Genomic DNA, 21011 nt, shown 5'->3' with positions numbered 1-21011 from the left:
ACTGAAGGAGTTAGAAATATGTTGAAAATAAATGCCCCCCGCATCCCACCCCTTAGGTATTAACCGCTACTTGTAGGTTAGTATGTATTCAGGTTTTGTTTTTTGGGAGTTTTTGGCCAACTTTGCATTAAATGAATCTGTCATTATTACAACACCTTTCCCCCACACTAGGGAGGCATTTAGACGACCTCTTCCCTCGTAACCCAGCACCCTAGCTGGGAACACACCTACTGGTGTTCCTTTCCCCATTTTGGGGGGTGTGGCTATGGCTTTCTGCCGGGTCAGCTTTGTGCTCTCTCTAGTTAACGTTCTTTTGTCGCTGTTTTTCTGTGTGTCCACCATCTCTTCACGTGGTCTCCCTCTGTGCATTTCTGTGTCCTAATCTCCTCTTCTTATAAGGACCCCAGTCATATTGGGTCAGGGCCACCCTAATACCTCATTTTACTTTAATTATCTCTTCAAAGACCCATCTCCAAATAGTCACATTCTGGGGTCCTGGGGGTCAGGTCTTCATTGTATGCGTTTTGGGGGAACACAGTGCAGCCCATCGTACCCTGGCCTTGGTCAGGCCCCGGAGGAGGTGAGATGCTCTCAGTAAGTGCTTGTGACGAGAACCAGCGAGTCTGGGCTGTAACGGGACAGAGGCAGAGGTGCATCGTACCTAAACCCACACCCTGACAGGGAGGACCAGGCGTCAGTGGGCCGAGATCTGTGTCCAAAGCTCAGTCCTCTTTGCCTCCTCAGTCCTTCCTTTATACAGTTTCTTAAATTGGCTTCTTTGAGTGAGCATCTGGGAGTCTGTGAACCCCTGAAACCTAATTCGGAATTGTATGTGTGTGTGTGTTTAAAAAATCTTTCTTATTGAGGTGAAATTCACATAAAAAAATTAACCGTTCTGAAACGTACAACTCAGTGGCATTTAATAGAAGTGGTGCAACCACCACCTCTATCCAGTTACAAAACATATGTGTATGTGTTTTTCTGGGGAAAGGATCCCTGGTTTGTATTCTTTATTTTTTTTAATTGTAGTAAAATACACACAACATGAAATTCATCATCTTAACCATTTTTAAGCGCACAGTTCAGTAGCATTTTACATTCACACCGTTGGGCAACCATCCCTACCATCCACCTCCAGAACTTTCTCATCTTCCCAAACTGAAACTCTGTCCCCAGGAAACCCTGACTCCCCCTCCCCCTCCCCCCGGCCCCCACCATCTACTTCCTGTCTCTGTGGATCTGACTCTCTAGGGATCTCCTGTGAGTGAGTGAGATCACAAAGTATTTGTCCTTCTGTGTCTGGCTTCTTTCACTGAGCATCATGTCTTCTAGGATCAGTATTCCTGGTTTTTATCAGATTCTCAAAAGGGTCCCTGCCCTCCTCCCCCCAAAGTTTCCTGAGCACATGGGCTTTCTCAGTTGCTGATGTGTCCGGGCTGCTCCCCTTCCAGATGTCGGTCTCAAAACGAGCTCGAAAGGCCTCCAGTGACCTGGATCAAGCCAGCATGTCTCCATCCGAGGAGGAGAACTCGGAAAGCTCCTCCGAGTCAGAGAAGACCAGTGACCAGGTGAGCAGCTGGCCGGACCCTGGGCAGGCACCCAGGGGGAGGGATGCACGGGGTGGAGGGGCAGGGGGGGGCGAGGGGTGGCCGGCCGGTGGGCAGCACGTCCAGCTCCCTTCTCTCTGCCCAGGACTTCACCCCCGAGAAGAAAGCCGTGGTCCGGGCCCCACGGCGGGGTCCCCTTCCAGGACGGAAGAAAAAGGTACGGGTGTTTTATTTTGTTCCCACACACCGGCCGGTGGAAGCTCCTCAAGCATCTCCCCACGGTCACCAGCCACCGTCTGAGGTCGGGGGTCAGTCCGTTTTGGAGGAGGGGAGGCTGTAGGCCCCAGGGAGACCCCGGGGCCCGCTGACATCTGCCTCCACCTTCACTCATGGCTTTGGCCCATGGTTTCCAAGCGCCGTGTGCACGGAGCACCTCCCCGGAGCAGGAGGCCGCTGCTGCCCCCGAGAGGGCCTTAGAGGCCGGTTTGGAAAACGGGATGCTGGCATCGGAGGGGGGCAAAGCACTCTGAGGGGCCCCATGAGAGAGAGAATGCACGTGTGCGCGCACCCGTGTGCAAGTGTGATGTATGTGCGTGTGTGTGTGTGTGTTGTGCGCAGGCAGGCATGTATGAGCGTGTACAAGTGTGTTGTGTGTATTGTGTGTACACAAGTATGTGTGCATGAGCGTGTGAGTGTGGGGTGTGTGTGTCCAGGGTTCTGGGCCAGACGAAGGGCTGTGGGTTTGGGCGGGGTGGGGCGCTGCAGGCACGCCTGGGGCTGCCCTCGCCCTGGCTGCTCTCACCTCCCCGGGCCTCCCCCAGAAGGCGCCGTCAGCCTCCGACTCGGACTCCAAAGCAGAATCGGACGGGGCCAAGGCTGAGCCTGCGGCCGTGGCGAGGTCGGCGTCCTCCTCCTCCTGCTCGTCCTCCTCCGACTCGGACGCGTCCGTAAAGAAGCCTCCTCGGGGCAGGAAGCCAGGTAGGCCGGCTGGGGGGTGCTGCCCTGGGCCTGCGCCTGGCCTGGCGGTGGGGGGGGGAACGCCCACCGAGAGACGCGGGAGAGGCCACCCCGCCCCCGCTCTTCCATAGCCGAGAAGCCTCCCCCCAAGCCCCGTGGGCGGAAACCGAAGGCTGAGCGGCCACCGACCACCTCGAGCAGCGACAGGTGGGTGCGGGGCCCTCGGGGCGGGGGCGCGGGCAGGCCGGGACGGGAGCCCTAACCGGCCCGCACCCTCAGCGACAGCGACGAGGTGGACCGCATCAGCGAGTGGAAGCGCCGGGACGAGGAGCGGCGGCGCGAGCTGGAGGCGCGGCGGCGCAGGGAGCAGGAGGAGGAGCTGCGGCGGCTGCGTGAGCGCGAGAAGGAGGAGAAGGAGCGGCGGCGCGGGCGGGAGCGCGGGGAGGCGGCGCGGGCGGGCAGCGCCGGCAGCAGCGGCGACGAGCTCAAGGACGATGACGAGCCCGTCAAGAAGCGCGGCCGGAAGGGCCGGAGCCGGGGCCCCCAGTCCTCCTCCGACTCGGAGCCCGAGGCCGAGCTGGACAGAGAGGTGCGTCCGGCGGTGTCCGTGCAGCAGCCGTTGTGTGCGGGGCGCCAAGCGGTCAGGGAGACACAGCCCGCTGTTAAGGAGCTGACACTTGAGGGAGGGGGACAGGCAGCGGACCACCTGAGGATGGTGTGTGGTGCCAAGGAGATGGAAGCCAGGGCGGGGTGTGAGCTGCGGGGGCGAGATCAGGCGGGCAGCCGACCTTAAGTAAGGATCTGAATGAAGTGAAAAGGTATCTTGGGGAGAGGCATTCCTGGCCGAGCGCACGGCCCTGGGGCAGGACCGTGCCTGGTGTGTTGGAGGAACAGCTAGGAGGCCCGTGTGTCTGGAGCAGAGTGAGCGAGAGGGAGGAGGGGAGGGCAGGGAGGGGAAGGGGGAGGTCGTACAGGGCCTTGTGGAGGACTTGGGCTGTTACCCCAAGGGAGGTAGGTGGGACCCTGGAGGACTGTGGGCAGAGGAGGGGTGGGTGCTCACAGGTGCCCTCTGGCTGCTGCCGGGGAACGGCTTGTGGGGTAAGCATGGGAGCAGTTCGGCCTCTGGTGCATGTTGGTGGTGACCCTTGGCACCGTGCGTGACCACAGGGCGTCAGCTCCCTGTCCTCCTGGCTCTCACAGGCCAGCCTGAGTCCAGGAATCCGAGCTCCCCGGGCCCATCGCCTTCTGGTCCGAGCCCAGGATCCCACTCGATAGGGGTGGGGGAGCCGAACAATGCCCTGTTCTCTCTCCACTGCTCTCCATTTTGTCACAAAAGGGGGACCAAGTTCCCTGGCACAGGAGGTGTGTTGCTCGGCAAGAGGAATGCAGTGGGGCTGCCCCACTGTTGGGTGATCCTTTCAGACCCTGAGAAGCTGCTGCCCGGGGATGGACTGGACACGGGATCCATCCTGCCCAGTCTATCAGCTCCCATCAGGCGAAGGTGATAGCAGGGAATGTCACACTGTGTCTCTAAGGGAACAGCTCAGGGGTCTGGCTGGGGCAGCCCCACGCCGCCTGCCGCTCCAGCCCCTCCCTTTCTCTGGTTGCTACAGGTGAAGAAATCAGCGAAGAAGTTGCACCTGCAAAGCACAGAGCCCGCGCGGAGACCCAGCCAGAAGGAGAAGAGAGGGCGCCCCGAGGAGAAGCCCCGGGCCAGGTCCGTTCCCGCACTGCCACTCCTCCCATAGCCCCCTGGGGGTCCCCACATCTCAAGGGAGGGCCCCAGCTTCTAAATTCAGTCTTCGAGACTGAATCCAGTTGAAGTGTCTGGTTCTTGGGGCCCCATCAGGTTATGCAGGAGTCACTGCCAAGGTCTGTGGTCCTTCCCCAGAGCAGGCCTCTCCCCCCAGGGTGACCCTGCTCCCAGGGGACCCCGGGCAGTGTCCTGGGACATCTGTGGTGGTCACGTGGGGGCGGTTCCTGGGATCCAGTGGGTGGAGCCAGGGAGGCTGCCCCTCTCCCACAGTGCCCAGGATGGAGCCCCACAGAGGATGACCCGGCCCCCGTGTCGCCAGTGCTCAGGGGGCGAGACTGTCCCCAGACCAGTGGTTCTCAGGCTTTTTAAAGTCCAAGGCCCACTGAGGTGGGAGCACAGAGCCCATCTCCCTGCCCACTTTCTATGTGGAATCCCAGCCATCAGTGAACGAACCTGCCCCGTGGGAATACGGCAGCCAGGCTGCCGAGCAGGATGTAGAATCGAAGGCTCGGTGACACGCCAGCTGCCGTTTCCCGGCGTCATATCAGAGTAACTCATGTGCTGGGGTCTGCGTAACTAGCCACTCACCCTTAACCGCCTGTTTAAAAAAAAAAAAAAAAAATTCTGGGTTTTCACATTATTTACTTCCTAGAGGAAGGGTTATGTCTTGGGTCCCCTCGGGTGCTGCCCTAGACCAGGTCAGGCGGGCCTTGAGCCTCCTCCTCCCAGCCTCCCGGGCCTCCTGATGGTTTCCTTCTGCAGCGGCCATGGGTCCCCCCACAGGCCCCCGGCCCTCAGTGGGGACATTGGTCAGGGGCCTTCTAAGGGTGCGACTCTCCACAGGCCCGCGAAGATGGAACGGACCCGGAAGCGGTCGGAAGGGTTCCCACCAGACCGGAAGGTTGAGAAGAAGAAAGGTGAGGGGCCAGCTGCCCAGCCCTGGTTGCAGCCTGAGGTTGCCGAATGGGAGGAGGGACGGCCCTGGAGGAGCCGGCTCCCATCACCAGGGACCCCGCTCAGGCCTGGGCGCTGCGTTCTCTCTTGGCCACAGAACCTTCCGTGGAGGAGAAGCTTCAGAAGCTGCACAGCGAGATCAAGTTCGCCCTGAAGGTTGACAATCCGGTGAGACCTTCCTCGGGGTGCAGAGCTCATGTCTCAGTTCCCCCGCCCCCTCATCGCTCGAGCTCCCTTAGACGTCTGGGGACGCTGAGGCAAAGCCAGGCCGCACGCCAGGGCAGGGTCCTTGTTCACGTGGGCGCCCACCAGATAAGGGCCCAGCTTGGCCTCCTGGGTGCAGTGCTCTGCGTTCCCACCAGGTGGTGCCACACGAGGCCCCAAGACCCCTCGAGTTCTGGGTGCTTCACCACTGTCCCCGGGGCTCCCTGTTGCTCAGCCCAGGGTGTCCTTCTCTGCCCTCTTGGGCCCCCTAGAACCCCCGCAGCTAGGCGCTGACCCTCCTCGCTGCCCTCGCTGCCCTGCAGGATGTGAAGAGGTGTCTGAACGCGTTAGAGGAACTAGGGACCCTGCAGGTGACCTCACAGATCCTCCAGAAGAACACGGACGTGGTGGCCACGTTGAAGAAGGTGCGGCGGGAGCCCAGGGGTTGAAGGGGCTGGTGGTGGGGCTACGGGTCTGCTTGGGGCGCTGGGCTTCCGGCCACGGCTGCCTGTGGTCAGCGAGGAGGAAGCCGTGCGCACGGGAGGCGCTGCGGGGTGCGGTGATGGGGGAAGGTCTCGGGCGGGGGGTGAGGAGGCTGCGCCCCCTGAGCCAGGCCTCTTGGTGGGCCAGATCCGCCGCTACAAGGCCAACAAGGAGGTGATGGAGAAAGCTGCGGAGGTCTACGCCCGGCTCAAGTCTCGGGTCCTGGGACCAAAGATCGAGGCCATCCAGAAGGCGACCAGAACTGGGCCGGAGAAGGCCGAGGAGATACTGGCCGGAGAGGAGGCCCCTGCGGAGAGGGCGGAGGACGAGGCGAGCACTGGTGAGGAGCTGGCGGGAGGGGCGCCGAGCAGACTGCCCAGGTGGCGCCATCTGTTGGCACTCGCTGCGCAGGCTGGCTGTGTCCCCAAGGCAGCTGGTGTCTGGGCCACACGCCCCTGTGCTGCTCATAGGCTCCATCCAGACCCTCAGATCCAGGTAGCAGGGGAGGCTGTGTGTGTGTGGCCAGGTGCGCGAGCGTTTCTGGGACGGGCGGTCGCAGAGGTCTGGGAGGGGAGGGCCACAGGTGGGCTGAGAGGAGCAAGGGCATCTGTGGTGGGGACAGTGGCTGCGGGGACAGGAGAGCGTTCCTTCCTGCTGGGGTCATGCGGTCCTGGTGAGAGATGTTTGGAGCAGCCCTTAAGACCAGCACCGAGAGGGCTTAGCCGAAGCCGAGGCTGCCCGGGGGAGAGCACAGAGGGGGCGTCTCTCCTTACGTCTGTTTGGACACAGCCGTGGCAGGCTTTTTCCCGGTGTTGCCCACGGCCATTCGTTTACCAGCCCCTCCCATCTCCAGGCCGTGTGGACGGGCCAGGGGCCGGCTGGAGGAAGAGCCCCACGCAGCCGCGGACCCCGCGTGTCCGGTGGCTCGGGGGTGCGGGTGAATTCAGGTGCACAGGCGAGTGCTCGCACGCTGCTCGCTCTCTGCAGGCAGGTTGCCCCACAGCGTCCCACGAGCTTCTCTCCCCACAGATCTCTCGGCCCCTGTGAACGGCGAGGCGACGTCCCAGAAGGGGGAGAGCATGGAGGACAAGGAGCCGGAGGAAGGACAGAACTCAGAGGAGGGGCCAGGGGGCGGCTCCTCTGAAGAGCCATCACACAACGAGTAAGTGTCGCTGGGGCCGCAGGGGCGACTTCCGGAGAAGGCAGCCCGGTGTCTGAGCTGCTCCCAGTTGGGTAAGGCCCGAGGGACATCAGTCTCCCGCACGCTGACTGACCCCCAGGCCCCTCGGAGGGAGCTCGGGGCTCGGGGCCGGCTGGCCTGGGCCTGAGCTCTCGGAGGGTGGCTCCCTCCTGACACCCGCCACGGGAGCCGGGGCTGCAGGCAGGCAGGGGGAGGTTGGGGGCGAGGGCTGTTGGTCTCTGTAGGTGGAAGGAAGGAGACAGACGGCGAGGGGCCTGCTCACCCCTGCCCGCCCGTGCTGTCCTCCACCAGCAGCGTGCGGGAGGGCCCCGACCTGGACGGGACCGGGAAGGAGCGGCAGGAGCGAGAGAGGCTGCGGGTGGACTCGGAGTCCCTGGACGACGAGGACAGCTGAGCCGGGTGGCCCGTGGCCGGGCCCCGCCGCCACTCGCAGCTGCCCCGAGGCCTGCCTGGCTCCTTCCCGGCACCCAGGGAACAGAGAACTGTTGGGGAGACGCTGTGTTGTTCGTATTTGTCCCCCTGGGTTTTTTTTCTGCCTAATTTCTGTGATTTCCAACGGACATGAAATGACTATAAAGGGTTTTTTTAATGAAAAAAAAAAGTTGCTTTTATTGGCTTGGTTTTCTAGCATGACTGGTTTGCAGTTGTCAAGGGGCCGTCCAGGGACAGAGGGTTTTAAGCCATAGGGTCACCGTGAGCAGCGAATATGAATTTGGTTCTGACGGTGCTCCAGGCCCTGCAGGGCTGACGGGGGCAGTGAGCAAGGCCTTTCCAAAAGTACCAGGAGGGATGCTGAGGGCTGTCTGTTGTCGTCGATGTGCACAGGGCGTGGGTGTTGGGGGCAGGCCTCGCTGTGTGACGTGGGCCGAGTGACGCCCCACACTCTGGGCTTCTCTGTGCTCACCTGTCGCTTGGATTCAGATGGGGGATGTGTGTGCGGCGCCCAGCCAGGCACCTGCACGTGGCGGTTGCTGGTTAAACGGTGGCCTCGACCGTGTATCCCCTGTCCTGCCGGTGGCTGAGCCCCTCTGTCCCGGCTGAGAGAGAGGCGTGGTGTGGTTTTGCTCCCTGGGCCTGGCGTACTGCCCCCGCCCCCTGCCCCGTTTGGTTTGGTCTGGTTTGGTTGGATTTGAGGTTGTCGCTGAGCTCGGTTTCCATGAACGACTGTTTCCAGTGTCACCCCCTCCGATGGCTGTCCGTGATGGGGAGTGAGGAAGGAAAGGCTCGGGGAAGTTCCCGGACTGGTCCCCGTGTCTTGCCTCGGCCAGCTCCTGTGGCGCAGGGCCCCTTGTGGCCCCTGGCAGCCGTGGTGACCCTCTGGGGAGAGCTGGCCCATCCGTCCCGGGGCTTGGAGCACCTGGTGATTTCTGAGAAGCAGGGCCGCTTCGCTTCCTCCGTCAAGGAGGCGGCCAGATAGGGGGGCTGCAGGCGTGGAAAGGGGGCGCTTGACAAGCCTCGGGCCGCTGGACTTCTGATGCAGCAGCTCCCTCAGCATCTCCCGGGGAGCAGGGGGACTGGCCCTCTGTTGTCCCACATTCCCATGTGCAGCCCACCTCGCAGGGCGCCCCAAGGATCCAGGGAGAGCACGGCGGGAAGGAAGGGGCCCTTGTCCAGGGGCTGCTGGTCTCTGGCCTGGAGCACGTGACTGAGACCTGAACGTGTGTCGAGCACGTTTTTCTGTTTGGTTTTTTTGGCTGCGCCTTGTGGTTTGTGGGATCTTAGTTCTCCAACCAGGGATCCAACCCGCACCCTCGGCAGTGAAAGCACAGGGTCCTTACCACTGGACCACCTGGAGTCCCTCGAGCACATTTTGTCACGTGCTCCCTAGGGCCCCATCCCGTGTGAGGGAGCCCCTTTATTCCTTCATCGGCAGCCTCTGGGCCCAGGGACCTGAGAACATCATCTGTGGGGTCCTTGTGATCACCCAGGACCAGGGGGCGCTGCCGGGTGAGGGGGCTGCAGCAGGAAGGGACGTGTACTCACCCCACCCCGCCCGGACAGTCCGGTCCTCAGCTGTCAGTGGCTGCTGCAGCTTTGCCTTCATGAAGCCCCTGGGCCAGGCCGGGGGTCGGCAGAGGCGGTGGGGGCCTACCTGCCTCAGGATGATGGTGGCGGTCTGGTACCTTCGGGCATGCGCTGTTTGCTGAGGGGCGTGGGCTTTCAGAGCGAGGACGGAGCTGCCTGGAGCCCAGGATGGAGGAGCAGGGCCGCCTGCCAAGCTGGTATAGCTAGAGGGCCCAGGCTGGGGTGGAAGACCGCCCCCCCCAGAGAGAGATAAAAGATGAAAGGGCCCTACTGGGGGTGCTGAGTGGAGAACCTTCATGACAGGCACAACTCCCGTCTTGTTCCTAAATGAAGCGCTTGCTTGAGATCTTCAGGTGAAGCCTGGGCCCCCCCGCCGGCATCGAGGGTCTTAGCCGCCCTGGGCTCCTCGGCCAGAAGGGCCAGCCGTGCTCAGGGAGAAAGGTGGGGTGCCAGCCGGCAGGGCCCGGAGCTTCCGGGGGTTGGGGCTGGTTTCGGGTGGGGGAGGGGCGCCTACAGCTGCTGCCCATTGGGGTGCAGGGTGAAGGGCCCCACCAGCCAGCTGAGTGGAGGGCTGTGCTGCACGGTCTCCAGCAGCTGCTCCAGCCCCTGCCACGCCTGGCGTACGCCCTGGCGGCTCTGGGCCAGGCGCTCGGCTGGCAGCTCCGCCACGGAGGCGGCAGAGGAGACAACGCTGTGGAGCTCGCAGAGGCTGTGCCGCGCCTGCCTGAGCTGCCACCGGAGCTCGGCGGGGAGGCCCTGGAGGCCGGAGGCCAGGCTGCTGTAGGCCACATGGAGCTGCTGGACAAGGCTGCAGACCCTGGACAGAGCCCCGGCGGCTGGCACCTGTGGGCGGAAGGAGGGAGGTGAGCGGGGCTGGAGGGGAGGGGCAGGAGCGCCGGCCCCCTGGTACGCACCTCTTGGGCGCCGGCTTGGCTGCTCAGGTCCTGGTCCGGCCACGGCTGCCGGTCTGGAGCCTGCTGGGCCTTCTCAATCTGGAAAGAGCCCAGCAGAGACATGAGGCCTTCTTGGCAGGGACCTCCCCAATACTCCCCCGGGGGCGGCATTCCCAGGCCTGGCCTGGAGCTTCGTGTCTACCTTTCCTGTGGCGTGGTGGAAAGGTTTAGGGCCAGCTGCACCAGGATGGTTCACGTAAAGAGGCAGTAATCCAAATTCCTCATCAGGTTGTCAGGGAGCTCAGCAGAACAGCAGGGGCACCATGTCGCACCCCAGCTCAAAATCCTCCCACATCTCCCAGTGAGTGGCCTTTGGACCGAATCCAGTTCCTCACCATGGCCTGTGTGGCCTGCTCAGGACACCTGCAACCTCACCTCCTGCTGACATCCCGCTGTGCTCCCTGCTCAGGCCACGCTGGCTTCCTTTTGTCCCTCGAGCACGTCAAGCATGTTGTTGCCTCAGGGCCTTTGCACGTGCTGCCCACTCAGCCTGAAACATGCTTCCTCTGGCCCAGTACGGTGGCCCCCCCAGGCCCTCCCTGCCAGATCTCTGTCTCTCCTCAGAGGCCTATCACTGTCGAGTTACCGTGAGTTTCTTTGTTGTTTATCTCCCAGCCTTGGGTGGGAGCTCTGTCAGGACCTTTTTCTCCTTGCTTTTTGGGTCCCTAGCACATAGGAGCCCCCCACCCACATTGACTAATCTTCCTTTATCCTCCTGAGAGCTCAGCAAGTGGACCAAATGTTGACTCCAACTTTCCATCACCCTCCCAGCTCTTAACCCCGGCGACTCCATCGGGGGGCCTACTAGTCATCTCCAGGTTACCCTGTCCAAGACCAAGCCTTAATGTTCACCACCCACCCACCCAGGGCGTTTCTAGGTGTCCCCTGCTAAAAGTCCCCGAGGCCTCATAGGGTCTTTTCTCTCTCTCACGTCTCACACCTAAGCTGGTAGGTCTGCTTTGGAAACACATCCAGAACCCAACTGCCTCTTGCCACCGCCGATGCTACTCCCAAGGCCCCCCTCAGCATTTGCCAGGATTTTTGCAGAAACCTCACTCATTTCGTGGCTCTGGCCCTTGACCCTGGTGGCCTGTCCTCCCCACAGTAGCCAGAGGAATCCCCTTAAATAAAACCTCTGTTGCATCAGGCCAACCCTCAGCCCCCAGTCCTGGGCGCTGCGGGGTGTGGAGCAGCCTCCCTGCTCCCACCCACTCAATGCCAGGAGGCCCCCCCCCCCGCTGGGGGACCACCACAGACATCCCCAGGCATGGCCCAGTGTCCCCTGGGGGCACGACTGCTCCGTTGAGACCCTCTGGGTTGGAGCAGTGGTCCTCAAATCGCGGCTCACCACAGACCCCTGGGGCACTGACGGAAAACAGATGCCTGCGCGCATCCCAGGGATCCCCACTCAGGCAGCATGTCTGGGTTCCTCGCCACCTGTGTAGATGGGGCTGTTCGACACTGACGACCCGTGACCTTGAGAACCTAGAGGTGCTCAGACCTGGGGGTCCATCACCGTCTGCATCAGCCACAGACGGGAGGCCACTAAACTTCCTACCGCAGGCAGGTCAGCCCCAGCACCCGCAAGGAGCCAGCGTGGGTGTCAGTGGTGCTGCAGGGGGAGAAAGCCTGGGGCGGAGGGGTGAGTGGGGCTGGCGAGAGGGCATGACCCCGCTGGCTCCGTGCCTGTCCCCACGGTGGTGTTCAAGTCACCTTCCGCTGGGCCCTTCCTTGCATCACTGAACCCCACCCAGATCGCATCGGTTCCCCCTACCGTGTCAGCGCCTTCACTTTACCCTCCCCTGCCGCCGGCCGCCCTTCTGCTCCTTGGAACACACCTAGCTTGTTCTCAGGCCACTGTCTGTCCTTGCGGTCCCCACTTTCCACACGACTTGGCTCAAACAGACACGCTCCTGCCCTGCCCCTCTCTGCACGACTGTCTTGTTTCCCTCTCTGCAACCCCGTTGGTGGCAAGTATTGGGTCTTGTGTCCATCTTCCTCCCTGGAATACAAGCTCCTTGAGAGCAGACCCGTGACTGAGTGGCCGACGGCCATTGTCTACTAGGTGCTCAGTGTGTGTCTGTCGAGTCCCCCACGTGTGGCTGAGGAAGGCACTGGTGGAAGGGAGGGCTCTTACCAGCCAGAAGGCGTCCTCGAGCTGGGCCAGCACGTCCAGGGCCTGGAACTGGCCTTGCTGCAGGTGGCTCAAGGCGTGCTCGAAAGCCCGCTGGCGGAAGCTGGGGTCCAAGTCGCCCAGACGCACGAAGTAGCTGCTTTGGTCGGCCATGGCCTCCCTCAGCCGGGGCTGGGAGGCAGCCAGCTGAGCTGAAAGGGAAGACAGGGTCGCTCAACCCGAGAGGCCCCTCGGGCGTCAGGGGCATGCGTTGTACAGACGACCGGGCCCCTGGGAGCTGGGACCAGCCTGTCTTGTTCTCACCTTGCTCCTCGGCGCTCATGGGCTGGAAGATCTCCCCCAGCTCCTCCAGTGTGTGCCGGAGTGTTGCAAAGCCCCGGGCTCCTTCCTGGCTGCAAGTGGTGGCCCCAGGCCCTACATCATCCTTCTTGCCCAGGGCGGCCTCTGGGGTGAAAGTCACCTCAGCTGACACGAGGCCCTTGGTATTAGTGGTGGCTTTCCCAGCAAGGTCCAGGCGTGCACACAGAGTGTCCGGGGGCCTGGAGACCCCACAGGACTGAGCCTCATGAGGGTTCAGGATGGTTTGTTCTCCTTCATCTGGGGCTCCGGAAGTGGCGAGTCCACCAGAGGCAGCATCCTGGGAAACAGGTAACCAGTTCTGGATGGTTCCGAGACCAGTCTGCACACCTCCTCGGGCCACGTTCCCTACCCTGGTGAGCCCAGTGGACACGGCGTCTTTGGTGCCGGTGAGGACAGCCTTCGAGGTGTCCAGACCCCACTGGGCAGCAGCATTGGCCACGTTCACGGCACCAGCCATGCCACTGGAGATGGTGTTCCTTGTGCCAGCTGAAACATTTGTGGTTGTATTCAGCCCAGTTTGCAAAGCCCCTGTAGCCACATTCACTGCCCCAGTGAGGCCAGCGGACACTGCATCTTTGGTGCCTGTGAGGACAGTCTTGGTGGTGTCCATGCCCGTCTGGACGGCCCCCTTGGCCACACCCATTGCTCCAGTGAGGCCAGTGGACACTGCATCTTTGGTGCCTGTCAGGACGGTCTTGGTGGTGTCCATGCCAGTTTGGACGGTGCCCTTGGCCATGTTCACTGCCCCAGTGAGCCCAGTGGACACTGCATCTTTGGTGCCTGTGAGGACAGTCTTGGTGGTGTCCATGCCCGTCTGGACGGCCCCCTTGGCCATGCCCATTGCGCCAGTGAGGCCAGCGGACATTGCATCTTTGGTGCCTGTCAGGACAGTCTTGGTGGTGTCGACGCCGGTCTGGACGGTTCCTTTGGCCACGCCCATTGCGCCAGTGAGGCCAGTGGACATTGCATTTTTGGTGCCTGTGAGGACGGTCTTGGTGGTGTCCACGCCCGTCTGGACGGTGCCCTTGGCCATGTTCACTGCCCCAGTGAGCCCAGTGGACACTGCATCTTTGGTGCCTGTCAGGACAGTCTTGGTGGTGTCGACGCCGGTCTGGACGGTTCCTTTGACCACGCCCATTGCGCCAGTGAGGCCAGTGGACATTGCATCTTTGGTGCCTGTCAGGACAGTCTTGGTGGTGTCCACGCCCATCTGGACGGTTCCTTTGGCCACACCCATTGCTCCAGTGAGGCCAGCGGACATTGCATCTTTGGTCCCTGTGAGGACGGTCTTGGTGGTGTCCATGCTAGTTTGGACAGTTCCTTTGGCCACACCCATTGCCCCATGGAGTCCAGCGGACATTGCATCTTTGGTGCCTGTCAGGACGGTCTTGGTGGTGTCCATGCTAGTTTGGACAGTTCCTTTGGCCACACCCATTGCCCCATGGAGTCCAGCGGACATTGCATCTTTGGTGCCTGTCAGGACAGTCTTGGTGGTGTCCACGCCCATCTGGACGGTTCCTTTGGCCACGCCCATTGCCCCAGTGAGTCCAGCGGACATTGCATCTTTGGTGCCTGTGAGGACGGTCTTGGTGGTGTCCACGCCCATCTGGACAGATCCTTTGGCCACACCCATTGCTCCAGTGAGGCCAGCGGACATTGCATCTTTGGTCCCTGTGAGGACGGTCTTGGTGGTGTCCATGCCAGTTTGGACGGTGCCCTTGGCCATGTTCACTGCCCCAGTGAGCCCACTGGACACTGCATCTTTGGTGGCTGTCAGGACGGTCTTGGTGGTGTCCACGCCCATCTGGACGGTTCCTTTGGCCACGCCCATTGCCCCAGTGAGTCCAGCGGACATTGCATCTTTGGTGCCTGTGAGGACGGTCTTGGTGGTGTCCACGCCCGTCTGGACGGTGCCCTTGGCCATGTTCACTGCCCCAGTGAGCCCAGTGGACACTGCATCTTTGGTGCCTGTCAGGACGGTCTTGGTGGTGTCCACGCCTATCTGGACGGTTCCTTTGGCCACACCCATTGCTCCAGTGAGTCCAGTGGACATTGCATCTTTGGTCCCTGTCAGGACGGTCTTGGTGGTGTCCATGCCAGTTTGGACGGTGCCCTTGGCCATGTTCATTGCCCCAGTGAGCCCAGTGGACACTGCATCTTTGGTGCCTGTCAGGACGGTCTTGGTGGTGTCCACGCTCATCTGGACGGTTCCTTTGGCCACACCCATTGCCCCATGGAGTCCAGCGGACATTGCATCTTTGGTGCCTGTGAGGACAGTCTTGGTGGTGTCCACACCCGTCTGGACGGTGCCCTTGGCCATGTTCACTGCCCCAGTGAGCCCAGTGGACACTGCATCTTTGGTGCCTGTCAGGACGGTCTTGGTGGTGTCCATGCCCGTCTGGACGGCCCCCTTGGCCACGCCCATTGCTCCAGTGAGGCCAGCGGACATTGCATCTTTGGAGCCTATCAGGACAGTCTTGGTGGTGTCCATGCCAGTTTGGACGGTGCCCTTGGCCATGTTCACTGCCCCAGTGAGCCCAGTGGACACTGCATCTTTGGTGCCTGTTAGGACGGTCTTGGTGGTGTCCATGCCGGTCTGGACAGTGCCCTTGGCCATGTTCACTGCCCCAGTGAGCCCAGTAGACACTGCATCTTTGGTGCCTGTCAGGACGGTCTTGGTGTTGTCCACGCCCATCTGGACGGTTCCTTTGGCCACGCCCATTGCCCCAGTGAGCCCAGTGGACATTGCATCTTTGGTGCCTGTCAGGACGGTCTTGGTGGTGTCCATGCCAGTTTGGACGGTGCCCTTGGCCATGTTCACTGCCCCAGTGAGCCCAGTGGACACTGCATCTTTGGTGCCTGTCAGGACGGTCTTGGTGGTGTCCACGCCCATCTGGACGGTTCCTTTGGCCACGCCCATTGCTCCAGTGAGCCCAGTGGACACTGCATCTTTGGTGCCTGTCAGGACGGTCTTGGTGGTGTCCATGCCAGTTTGGACGGTGCCCTTGGCCATGTTCACTGACCCAGTGAGCCCACTGGACACTGCATCTTTCGTGCCTGTGAGGACGGTCCTGGTGGTGTCCACACCCATCTGGACGGTTCCTTTGGCCACACCCATTGCTCCAGTGAGCCCACTGGACACTGCATCTTTGGTGCTTGTCAGGACAGTCTTGGTGGTGTCCATGCCCATCTGGACGGTGCCCTTGGCCATGTTCACTGCCCCAGTGAGTCCAGTGGACACTGCATCCTTGGTGCCTGTGAGTGTGGACTGGGTCATGCCCAGGCCTCCTTGGACCACGCCTTTAGCTGTGTCCACGATGTTGGCCATCCCACACGAGAACGCATCCTTGGTCCTGGTCATCTTGGACCACACTAGGTCGTTTGTCCTGGAGATGACCTGATGAGGAAGGACATTCGTGATCAAGCAGAGAGTGCTAGACACCTCACTCCCCACCCTTCCCCAGATCTCCACCTCATCCCTAACATGCCCCGGGGAGTGGGACCTTCCTCCCAGAAGCCCAGCCTGCTCACCTCCCACCCCGACATACCTCCCTCCCTGGCTTCCAGGATACAGCCTGCTGAGCTCTGTCACAGCGCCACGTGGTTCCCCTGACACAATAGATCCCCCACTGCTGACAGCTCTCCCCTAGCACCTCTGGGACCCTCCTTGCTCAATATCCCTTAGCCTTGTGCTCAGTAAGCCATTGGATTCCATGTTTTCTTCATCTTGCCTAATCTCTATGGCAGTTTTGAGACAGGTCTCCCCATCATGGGGAGAAATCTGAGGAGGCCAAATGCTTGTTAGCATGCATGTATTCAAGTCAGAGAAGGGGATCTGGGTATCTATGTTTAGAAAAGTAATAACTGGAAAAGTACAGGGCCAAGTATTGGGTTTGAGCCATAGGAAACTGTCGATAACTTGGTAGGTCAAAAATCAGGGCAGTTTCCTCTCGTTCATCCAGACTGCTGAAGGGCTGTGATGGCCTCAGGGTTGCCACCACCCAGGTTCAACCAGCAGTTTCCTATTTCCAATTCAGGGGTTCTTAACCCAGGGTTAGGGGTGACCCAGGGTGATCCTGCCCCCCCTCCAGGGGACACTGGGCGATGTCTGGGGACATCTGTGACAATCACAACTTCAGGGAAGAGGGTGCTCCTGGCATTGAGTGAGTGGGTGGGGTCAGGGATGCTGCTCAACAACCCCCAGTGCCCAGGACGGCCCCACACAGGATGACCCGGCCCTGAGTGGGCAAGACGACTGAAGTTGAGCAGCCCTGAAATGTTATTCTCACCACCTGCCTCCTGCCCAGCATCGTCTCAAGTGGGCATCTTGCCCACAGAGACTTGGGTTCAGCTCTTCCCCACACTTGCTGTGTTACCTCAGGCAAGCCACATCCCCTCTCTGAGCCTCATTTGAAGAGTGGCAATTAAAACAGCACCTCCTGGACTTCCCTGGTGGTGCAGTGGTTAAGAATCCGCCTGCCAACGCAGGGAACATGGGTTCGAGCCCTGGTGCGGGAAGATCCCACATGCCACGGAGCAACTAAGCCCATGCGCCACAACTACTGAGCCTACACTCTAGCGCCTGCGAGCCACACCTACTGAAGCCCGCGTGCCTAGAGCCCGTGCTCCACAAGAGAAGCCACCAAAATGAGAAGCCCACGCACCGCCATGAAGGGTAGCTCCCGCTCTCCACAACTAGAGAAAGCCCATGCACAGCAACGAAGACCCAACGCAGCCAAAAATAAATAAATAAATAAAGAATCCCCTCCCAGCCATTTAAACAAACAAACAAAAACAATAAAAACAGCACCTCCTTCAAAGATCGGTAGGGAAAACTGAGTCAAGGTGCCTGAAGCACTTTGCAGGGAACAGGTGCTCCATTAATGCAATTGAAGAAGGGTGGAGGGGGAGGAGTGAAAAAGTGGGGAGGGGGGCCCTCAGCTGCTGGGGTCCATTTTAATTTGGGCCACAGGGTGAGCCTGGTGGTTCTTTGCCCTCCGAGATGCTCAGATCTGGCTGAGCTGAGGGCAGAGCGGAGTCGAGGAAGACTCCAGTGTGGGGTGTGTGCTGGGCGGAAGGGTTGTATCAGGGCTCTGTCACCCTGCTATGGCCCTCAGCAGTCTTACATCAGCCACTCCGCTTGCCCTGGCCCTGGGGACGTGGTTATATGGGCGGTCCCCGGTCATCCAGGACCGAAGGTGGATGCATCGTTGGCCACTGTTCAGCCTCTGACTGCCCAAGGTTCAAATCCCATGCTACAATGTCTTGCTGTGTGACCTTCAGTAGGTGGCTTGGCTTCTCTGTGCTTCAGCTTTTGTGTGGGGTTCTACTGCTCCCTTCCTCGCAGGACGGTTGGGAGGCTTAACTATTAAGCAGCACATGTAAACACTGAGCCCAGAGCCTGACACAGGGTGAGTGAGTTACCACTGTTTGGGTCGTAATGTGCTAGGCACAGAACTGGAGTGGGGGTGGGGGGTGTCTGTAGACCGGATGGAGCCTCATGGTGCCAGGCAGTAAGGCAGTACTGCACCCATTTCACAGATGTGGAAACAGAGGCTCAGAGGGGGAAGACTGGCCTGGAATCCCACTGGGGTGTCTGCCTGCTCCTTGGCCTATGACAACCCCCAGACGGCAGGAACTGAAACATCCCAGGAGGAGGTACCCAAGGGGAGGCGGAGGCCGTCAGACCAGACCAGGCTCTGCCAGCCCCTCTCACCCTGTCTGAAAGCGGCAGCGTCTTCTCAACGTCCCTGGTCGTCTGCTCCGGGTCGGTGGCCACTGTGGGGACAAGAGCCAATCAGGCAACCCAGGGAGTGACACGCACTGGCATCAGCCACCCTGAAGCCCATTGCACAATCAGTGGGCACAGCCCAAAAGGTCAGGAATGTCCCAGCTGCCCTGCCAGGGACGGCAGAAGGTGACATCCACGGCCATGGGTCTGGCTCCCTCAACCCCCAGGAGCGGTCTCCTGGAGCAGGGGTTCTCTAGAGTTTTCTCTGCCTGGGTCCTGGGTGCTGGACGCCCACCCAGGGTGATGCAGGGAGAGGACTCGGGGCCCCGCCCTGCCCCACTCCACCACAGCTGGCAGCCGCCTGCCGGGCCTGGGTATGTGGAGCAGAAGTCAGCTGCCTCTGGCTCCGGGCCCAGAGTGGCCGCCCTAGCCTGAGCTCCCCTGCACCAGCCCCCCTTCAGGACTTGGGGCTAGGGCTGCCCCGAGCACCCCAGCTGAGCAGGCTGTGTGACGCCAGGGAAGCTGCTGCCCCTCTCTGGAACCAGGATCAAAATCTTTGATGAGCTTAGACATGCAGAATGCCCAGCCCCTGGTCCACAGGGCGTCAGAAACGGGGTGATGGAAGGTGGACGGGGGGGGTTGAGAATGTGGGGGGCATTGCTGGCTGTGCCCCCTTGGGCCACTTATATTTATGCCTCAGGTCCCCATCTGGCGCTAAATGAGCACGCCAGCTGCGTGGGGTCTGTTGAGGTGACGCAGGCACCTATGAAGCACCCCCAAGATGGGCAGAAGTCCCTGCAGGGGTCCATCTCCAGAGCTCCCGCCTCCATGGAGCTGTCCACTCACCCTCAGCCTGGGGCTGGGCAGTCTCGGCGGCTGGAGCACCTGTGGGATGGGCGACTGGCCGGGCCTCTCTCGCTGAGCTGTGGGCGTGGGCCACCGGGTTCTGGGCAGAACTGAAGCCAGGCAGGGACCCAAAGAAGCTGCCCAGGGTCTACATGGGGTGGGGGGCAGCATGAGCAGAGCCAGGCCGTGGTGGCGGTGGGGTGAGGGGAGCATCAGAGAGCCCTGGGTTCCCAAACCGCCTCAGGCCTTGCTCCTGGATGACCTCAGCCACTCTGAGCCTCAGTCTCCTCGCCTGAGTAATGGGCAGGTTCAGCCTGCCTCCCATGGACAGAGAGAAAGTTCATCCTCTGGGTCTCTCTCCTTTTCCTTCCGTGGCCCACATTTCTCAGCTGAGGAAACTGAGGCTCAGAGAGGGGCCGAGGCTGGCACAGGGTAACACAGCAAGGAAAGAACTGAGGCTTGAGTGCATCCTCCCACCCCCCACCCTCCAGCTTGGGACCGGAGGGAAGATTGGCACTGTGGCCTTCAGAGCCCTCCCTCCCCCACACACCCCCGGGAACCCCCCACACACACCCCCAGGAAGCCCCTCCACACCCCAGGACTGTGGAGGTCACCTTCCCAAGGTTCTGGGGTCTCTCCAGGCCCCAGTTGTGATCTTTCCCTCCCACGCCTGCCCTCACCTTGCCCTTGGGTTTGGGGGGATCCCGGCCTCCTTCATCTTGAGCAGACATGGTAATCCTCTAAGCAGCTGGAAGGGCAGAGAGGGGGCATGAATGGCGGGTCCCGGGCCTCCTGCCCCACACCCATAACCCTGAGCAATCCCCCGATACCCGCCTGGAGGCCAGCCTCACCCTGGCATTGCTCACCTGGACCGTGTGAGGGTCCCGTGGAGTGACAGGCAGCACAGCCCTGCTCTCAGCTCCCAGGCCTTATAGGGTCTGGGGTGGTGCAGGCCTGGCCGGCAGAGGCAGGCAGCCAGTGGGCCAAGGGAGGGCCCTGGATAGTCACGTGCCTGCCCGCTCCAGCGTGGGCCCCGGGCCCAGCACCTTTCCCCTGCTCTCAGCACTGGGCAGCCTCTGCCCGTGGCCCCCACCCCCACCAGGCTGAGTGATTCACGGGCTGTCCTGTACCCTCAAGGCACAGCCTGCACACTCTCGGCCTCTGATTTCCATCTGTGTGATGGGCGTGGTTCAAGTCGCTCTGTTGGGCCACCTTAGCCAGTTACCATCCTTATGCTTCAGTTGCTCCCTCCAGACTCCTCTCACCGTGGCCCACAAGGTCTTACCTTCCTCCCTGCCCTCATCTCCCTCCCTCTCTGCCCCCCTCACTCACCATGCTTCAGCCACACAGGCCTCCTCTCTGGTTCCTCCAAATCTCCAGGCATGGCCCTGCCCCAGGACCTTTGCACCTGTTATTCCCTCTGCCTGGAGCATCTTCCCCAGACACCCACACAGCTTCTTCCCTCACCTCCACCAGGCCTGTCTTTTGTTCACTGCTGTGTCCCCTGCAATAGAACAATACTTGGCACACAGTTGGCAACTTAATAAATGTTCAGCTAAACGGACCAACTCATAGGGTAGTTGTGAGCGTGAAATGAGGTCACGCATGTAACCTGTTAACCCCAGTGCCTGGTACCTAGCAGGTGCTCAACAAACATCAGCTTAGCATTGTCCAGGCAGAAAGACAGGAGCAAGGGTCTGTCCTGAGCAGTGAGGGGACGTGTCACTCTCCAGAAGGGATTTCCCTTGAGAAAGGGCCTAAATACAGACCAAGAGAGGACACCAACAGAACTGGAGGTGCCCTAGAAGTGAGATCCAGTCTGGTGGGCTTGGGCCAGCCGAGGGTGGATTCCTGGAAGAG

General features: G+C 61.1%; 2 protein-coding genes across 7 annotated transcripts in view; one reads left to right on the top strand and one right to left on the bottom strand.

Annotated features, from left to right (window-relative positions):
• The window catches only part of HDGFL2 (HDGF like 2), a 19706-nt gene extending 10555 nt beyond the window's left edge, over positions 1 to 9151 (top strand). The window contains exons 5-16 of one of the 3 annotated variants that reach the window (XM_067734131.1): positions 1452 to 1568; positions 1693 to 1764; positions 2369 to 2525; positions 2636 to 2711; positions 2784 to 3093; positions 4118 to 4221; positions 5104 to 5177; positions 5312 to 5382; positions 5742 to 5843; positions 6049 to 6241; positions 6931 to 7063; positions 7397 to 9151. In XM_067734131.1, coding sequence (XP_067590232.1) covers positions 1452 to 1568; positions 1693 to 1764; positions 2369 to 2525; positions 2636 to 2711; positions 2784 to 3093; positions 4118 to 4221; positions 5104 to 5177; positions 5312 to 5382; positions 5742 to 5843; positions 6049 to 6241; positions 6931 to 7063; positions 7397 to 7496 — 1509 coding nt within the window. In that variant the 3' untranslated portion in view covers positions 7497 to 9151. Of the gene's footprint in view, positions 1 to 1451; positions 1569 to 1692; positions 1765 to 2368; positions 2526 to 2635; positions 2712 to 2783; positions 3094 to 4117; positions 4222 to 5103; positions 5178 to 5311; positions 5383 to 5741; positions 5844 to 6048; positions 6242 to 6930; positions 7064 to 7393 lie in introns of all 3 variants that reach the window. The other 2 variants (XM_067734130.1, XM_067734128.1) reach the window with 2 other exon arrangements.
• Positions 7683 to 21011, bottom strand: PLIN4 (perilipin 4). 4 transcript variants are annotated; one of them, XM_067734125.1, is made up of 8 exons: positions 20484 to 21011; positions 19832 to 19899; positions 19152 to 19299; positions 18291 to 18352; positions 12518 to 15971; positions 12218 to 12405; positions 10042 to 10119; positions 7683 to 9970 (listed from the first exon to the last, which is right to left on the bottom strand). In XM_067734125.1, the coding sequence occupies exons 2-8, from the start codon at positions 19880 to 19882 to the stop codon at positions 9638 to 9640; spliced, it is 4314 nt and encodes a 1437-aa protein (XP_067590226.1). In that variant the 5' UTR covers positions 19883 to 19899; positions 20484 to 21011; the 3' UTR covers positions 7683 to 9637. The 4 variants fall into 4 exon arrangements, with proteins under 4 accessions (XP_067590226.1, XP_067590225.1, XP_067590227.1 ...); XM_067734124.1 differs by lacking the exon at positions 20484 to 21011 and adding an exon at positions 20018 to 20346; XM_067734126.1 differs by lacking the exon at positions 20484 to 21011 and adding an exon at positions 20003 to 20032.

Source organism: Pseudorca crassidens, chromosome 3 (assembly GCF_039906515.1).
Source record: "Pseudorca crassidens isolate mPseCra1 chromosome 3, mPseCra1.hap1, whole genome shotgun sequence".
Classification (NCBI taxonomy): Eukaryota; Metazoa; Chordata; class Mammalia; order Artiodactyla; family Delphinidae; genus Pseudorca; species Pseudorca crassidens.
Note: the sequence above shows the minus strand (reverse complement) of the source record. Positions and strands in the feature narration are given on the sequence as shown.

Bases quoted from the DNA above. Each gene is read 5' to 3' on its own strand.
- PLIN4 (XM_067734125.1), bottom strand. From the start codon at position 19,882: ATGTCTGCTCAAGATGAAGGAGGCCGGGATCCCCCCAAACCCAAGGGC. The intron at 12,406-12,517 runs GTGAGAACAAGA...CTTCCCTTTCAG, and splicing joins CATGAGCGCCGAGGAGCAAG to CTCAGCTGGCTGCCTCCCAG. The intron at 9,971-10,041 runs GTGCGTACCAGG...TTCCGCCCACAG, and splicing joins GCCAAGCCGGCGCCCAAGAG to GTGCCAGCCGCCGGGGCTCT.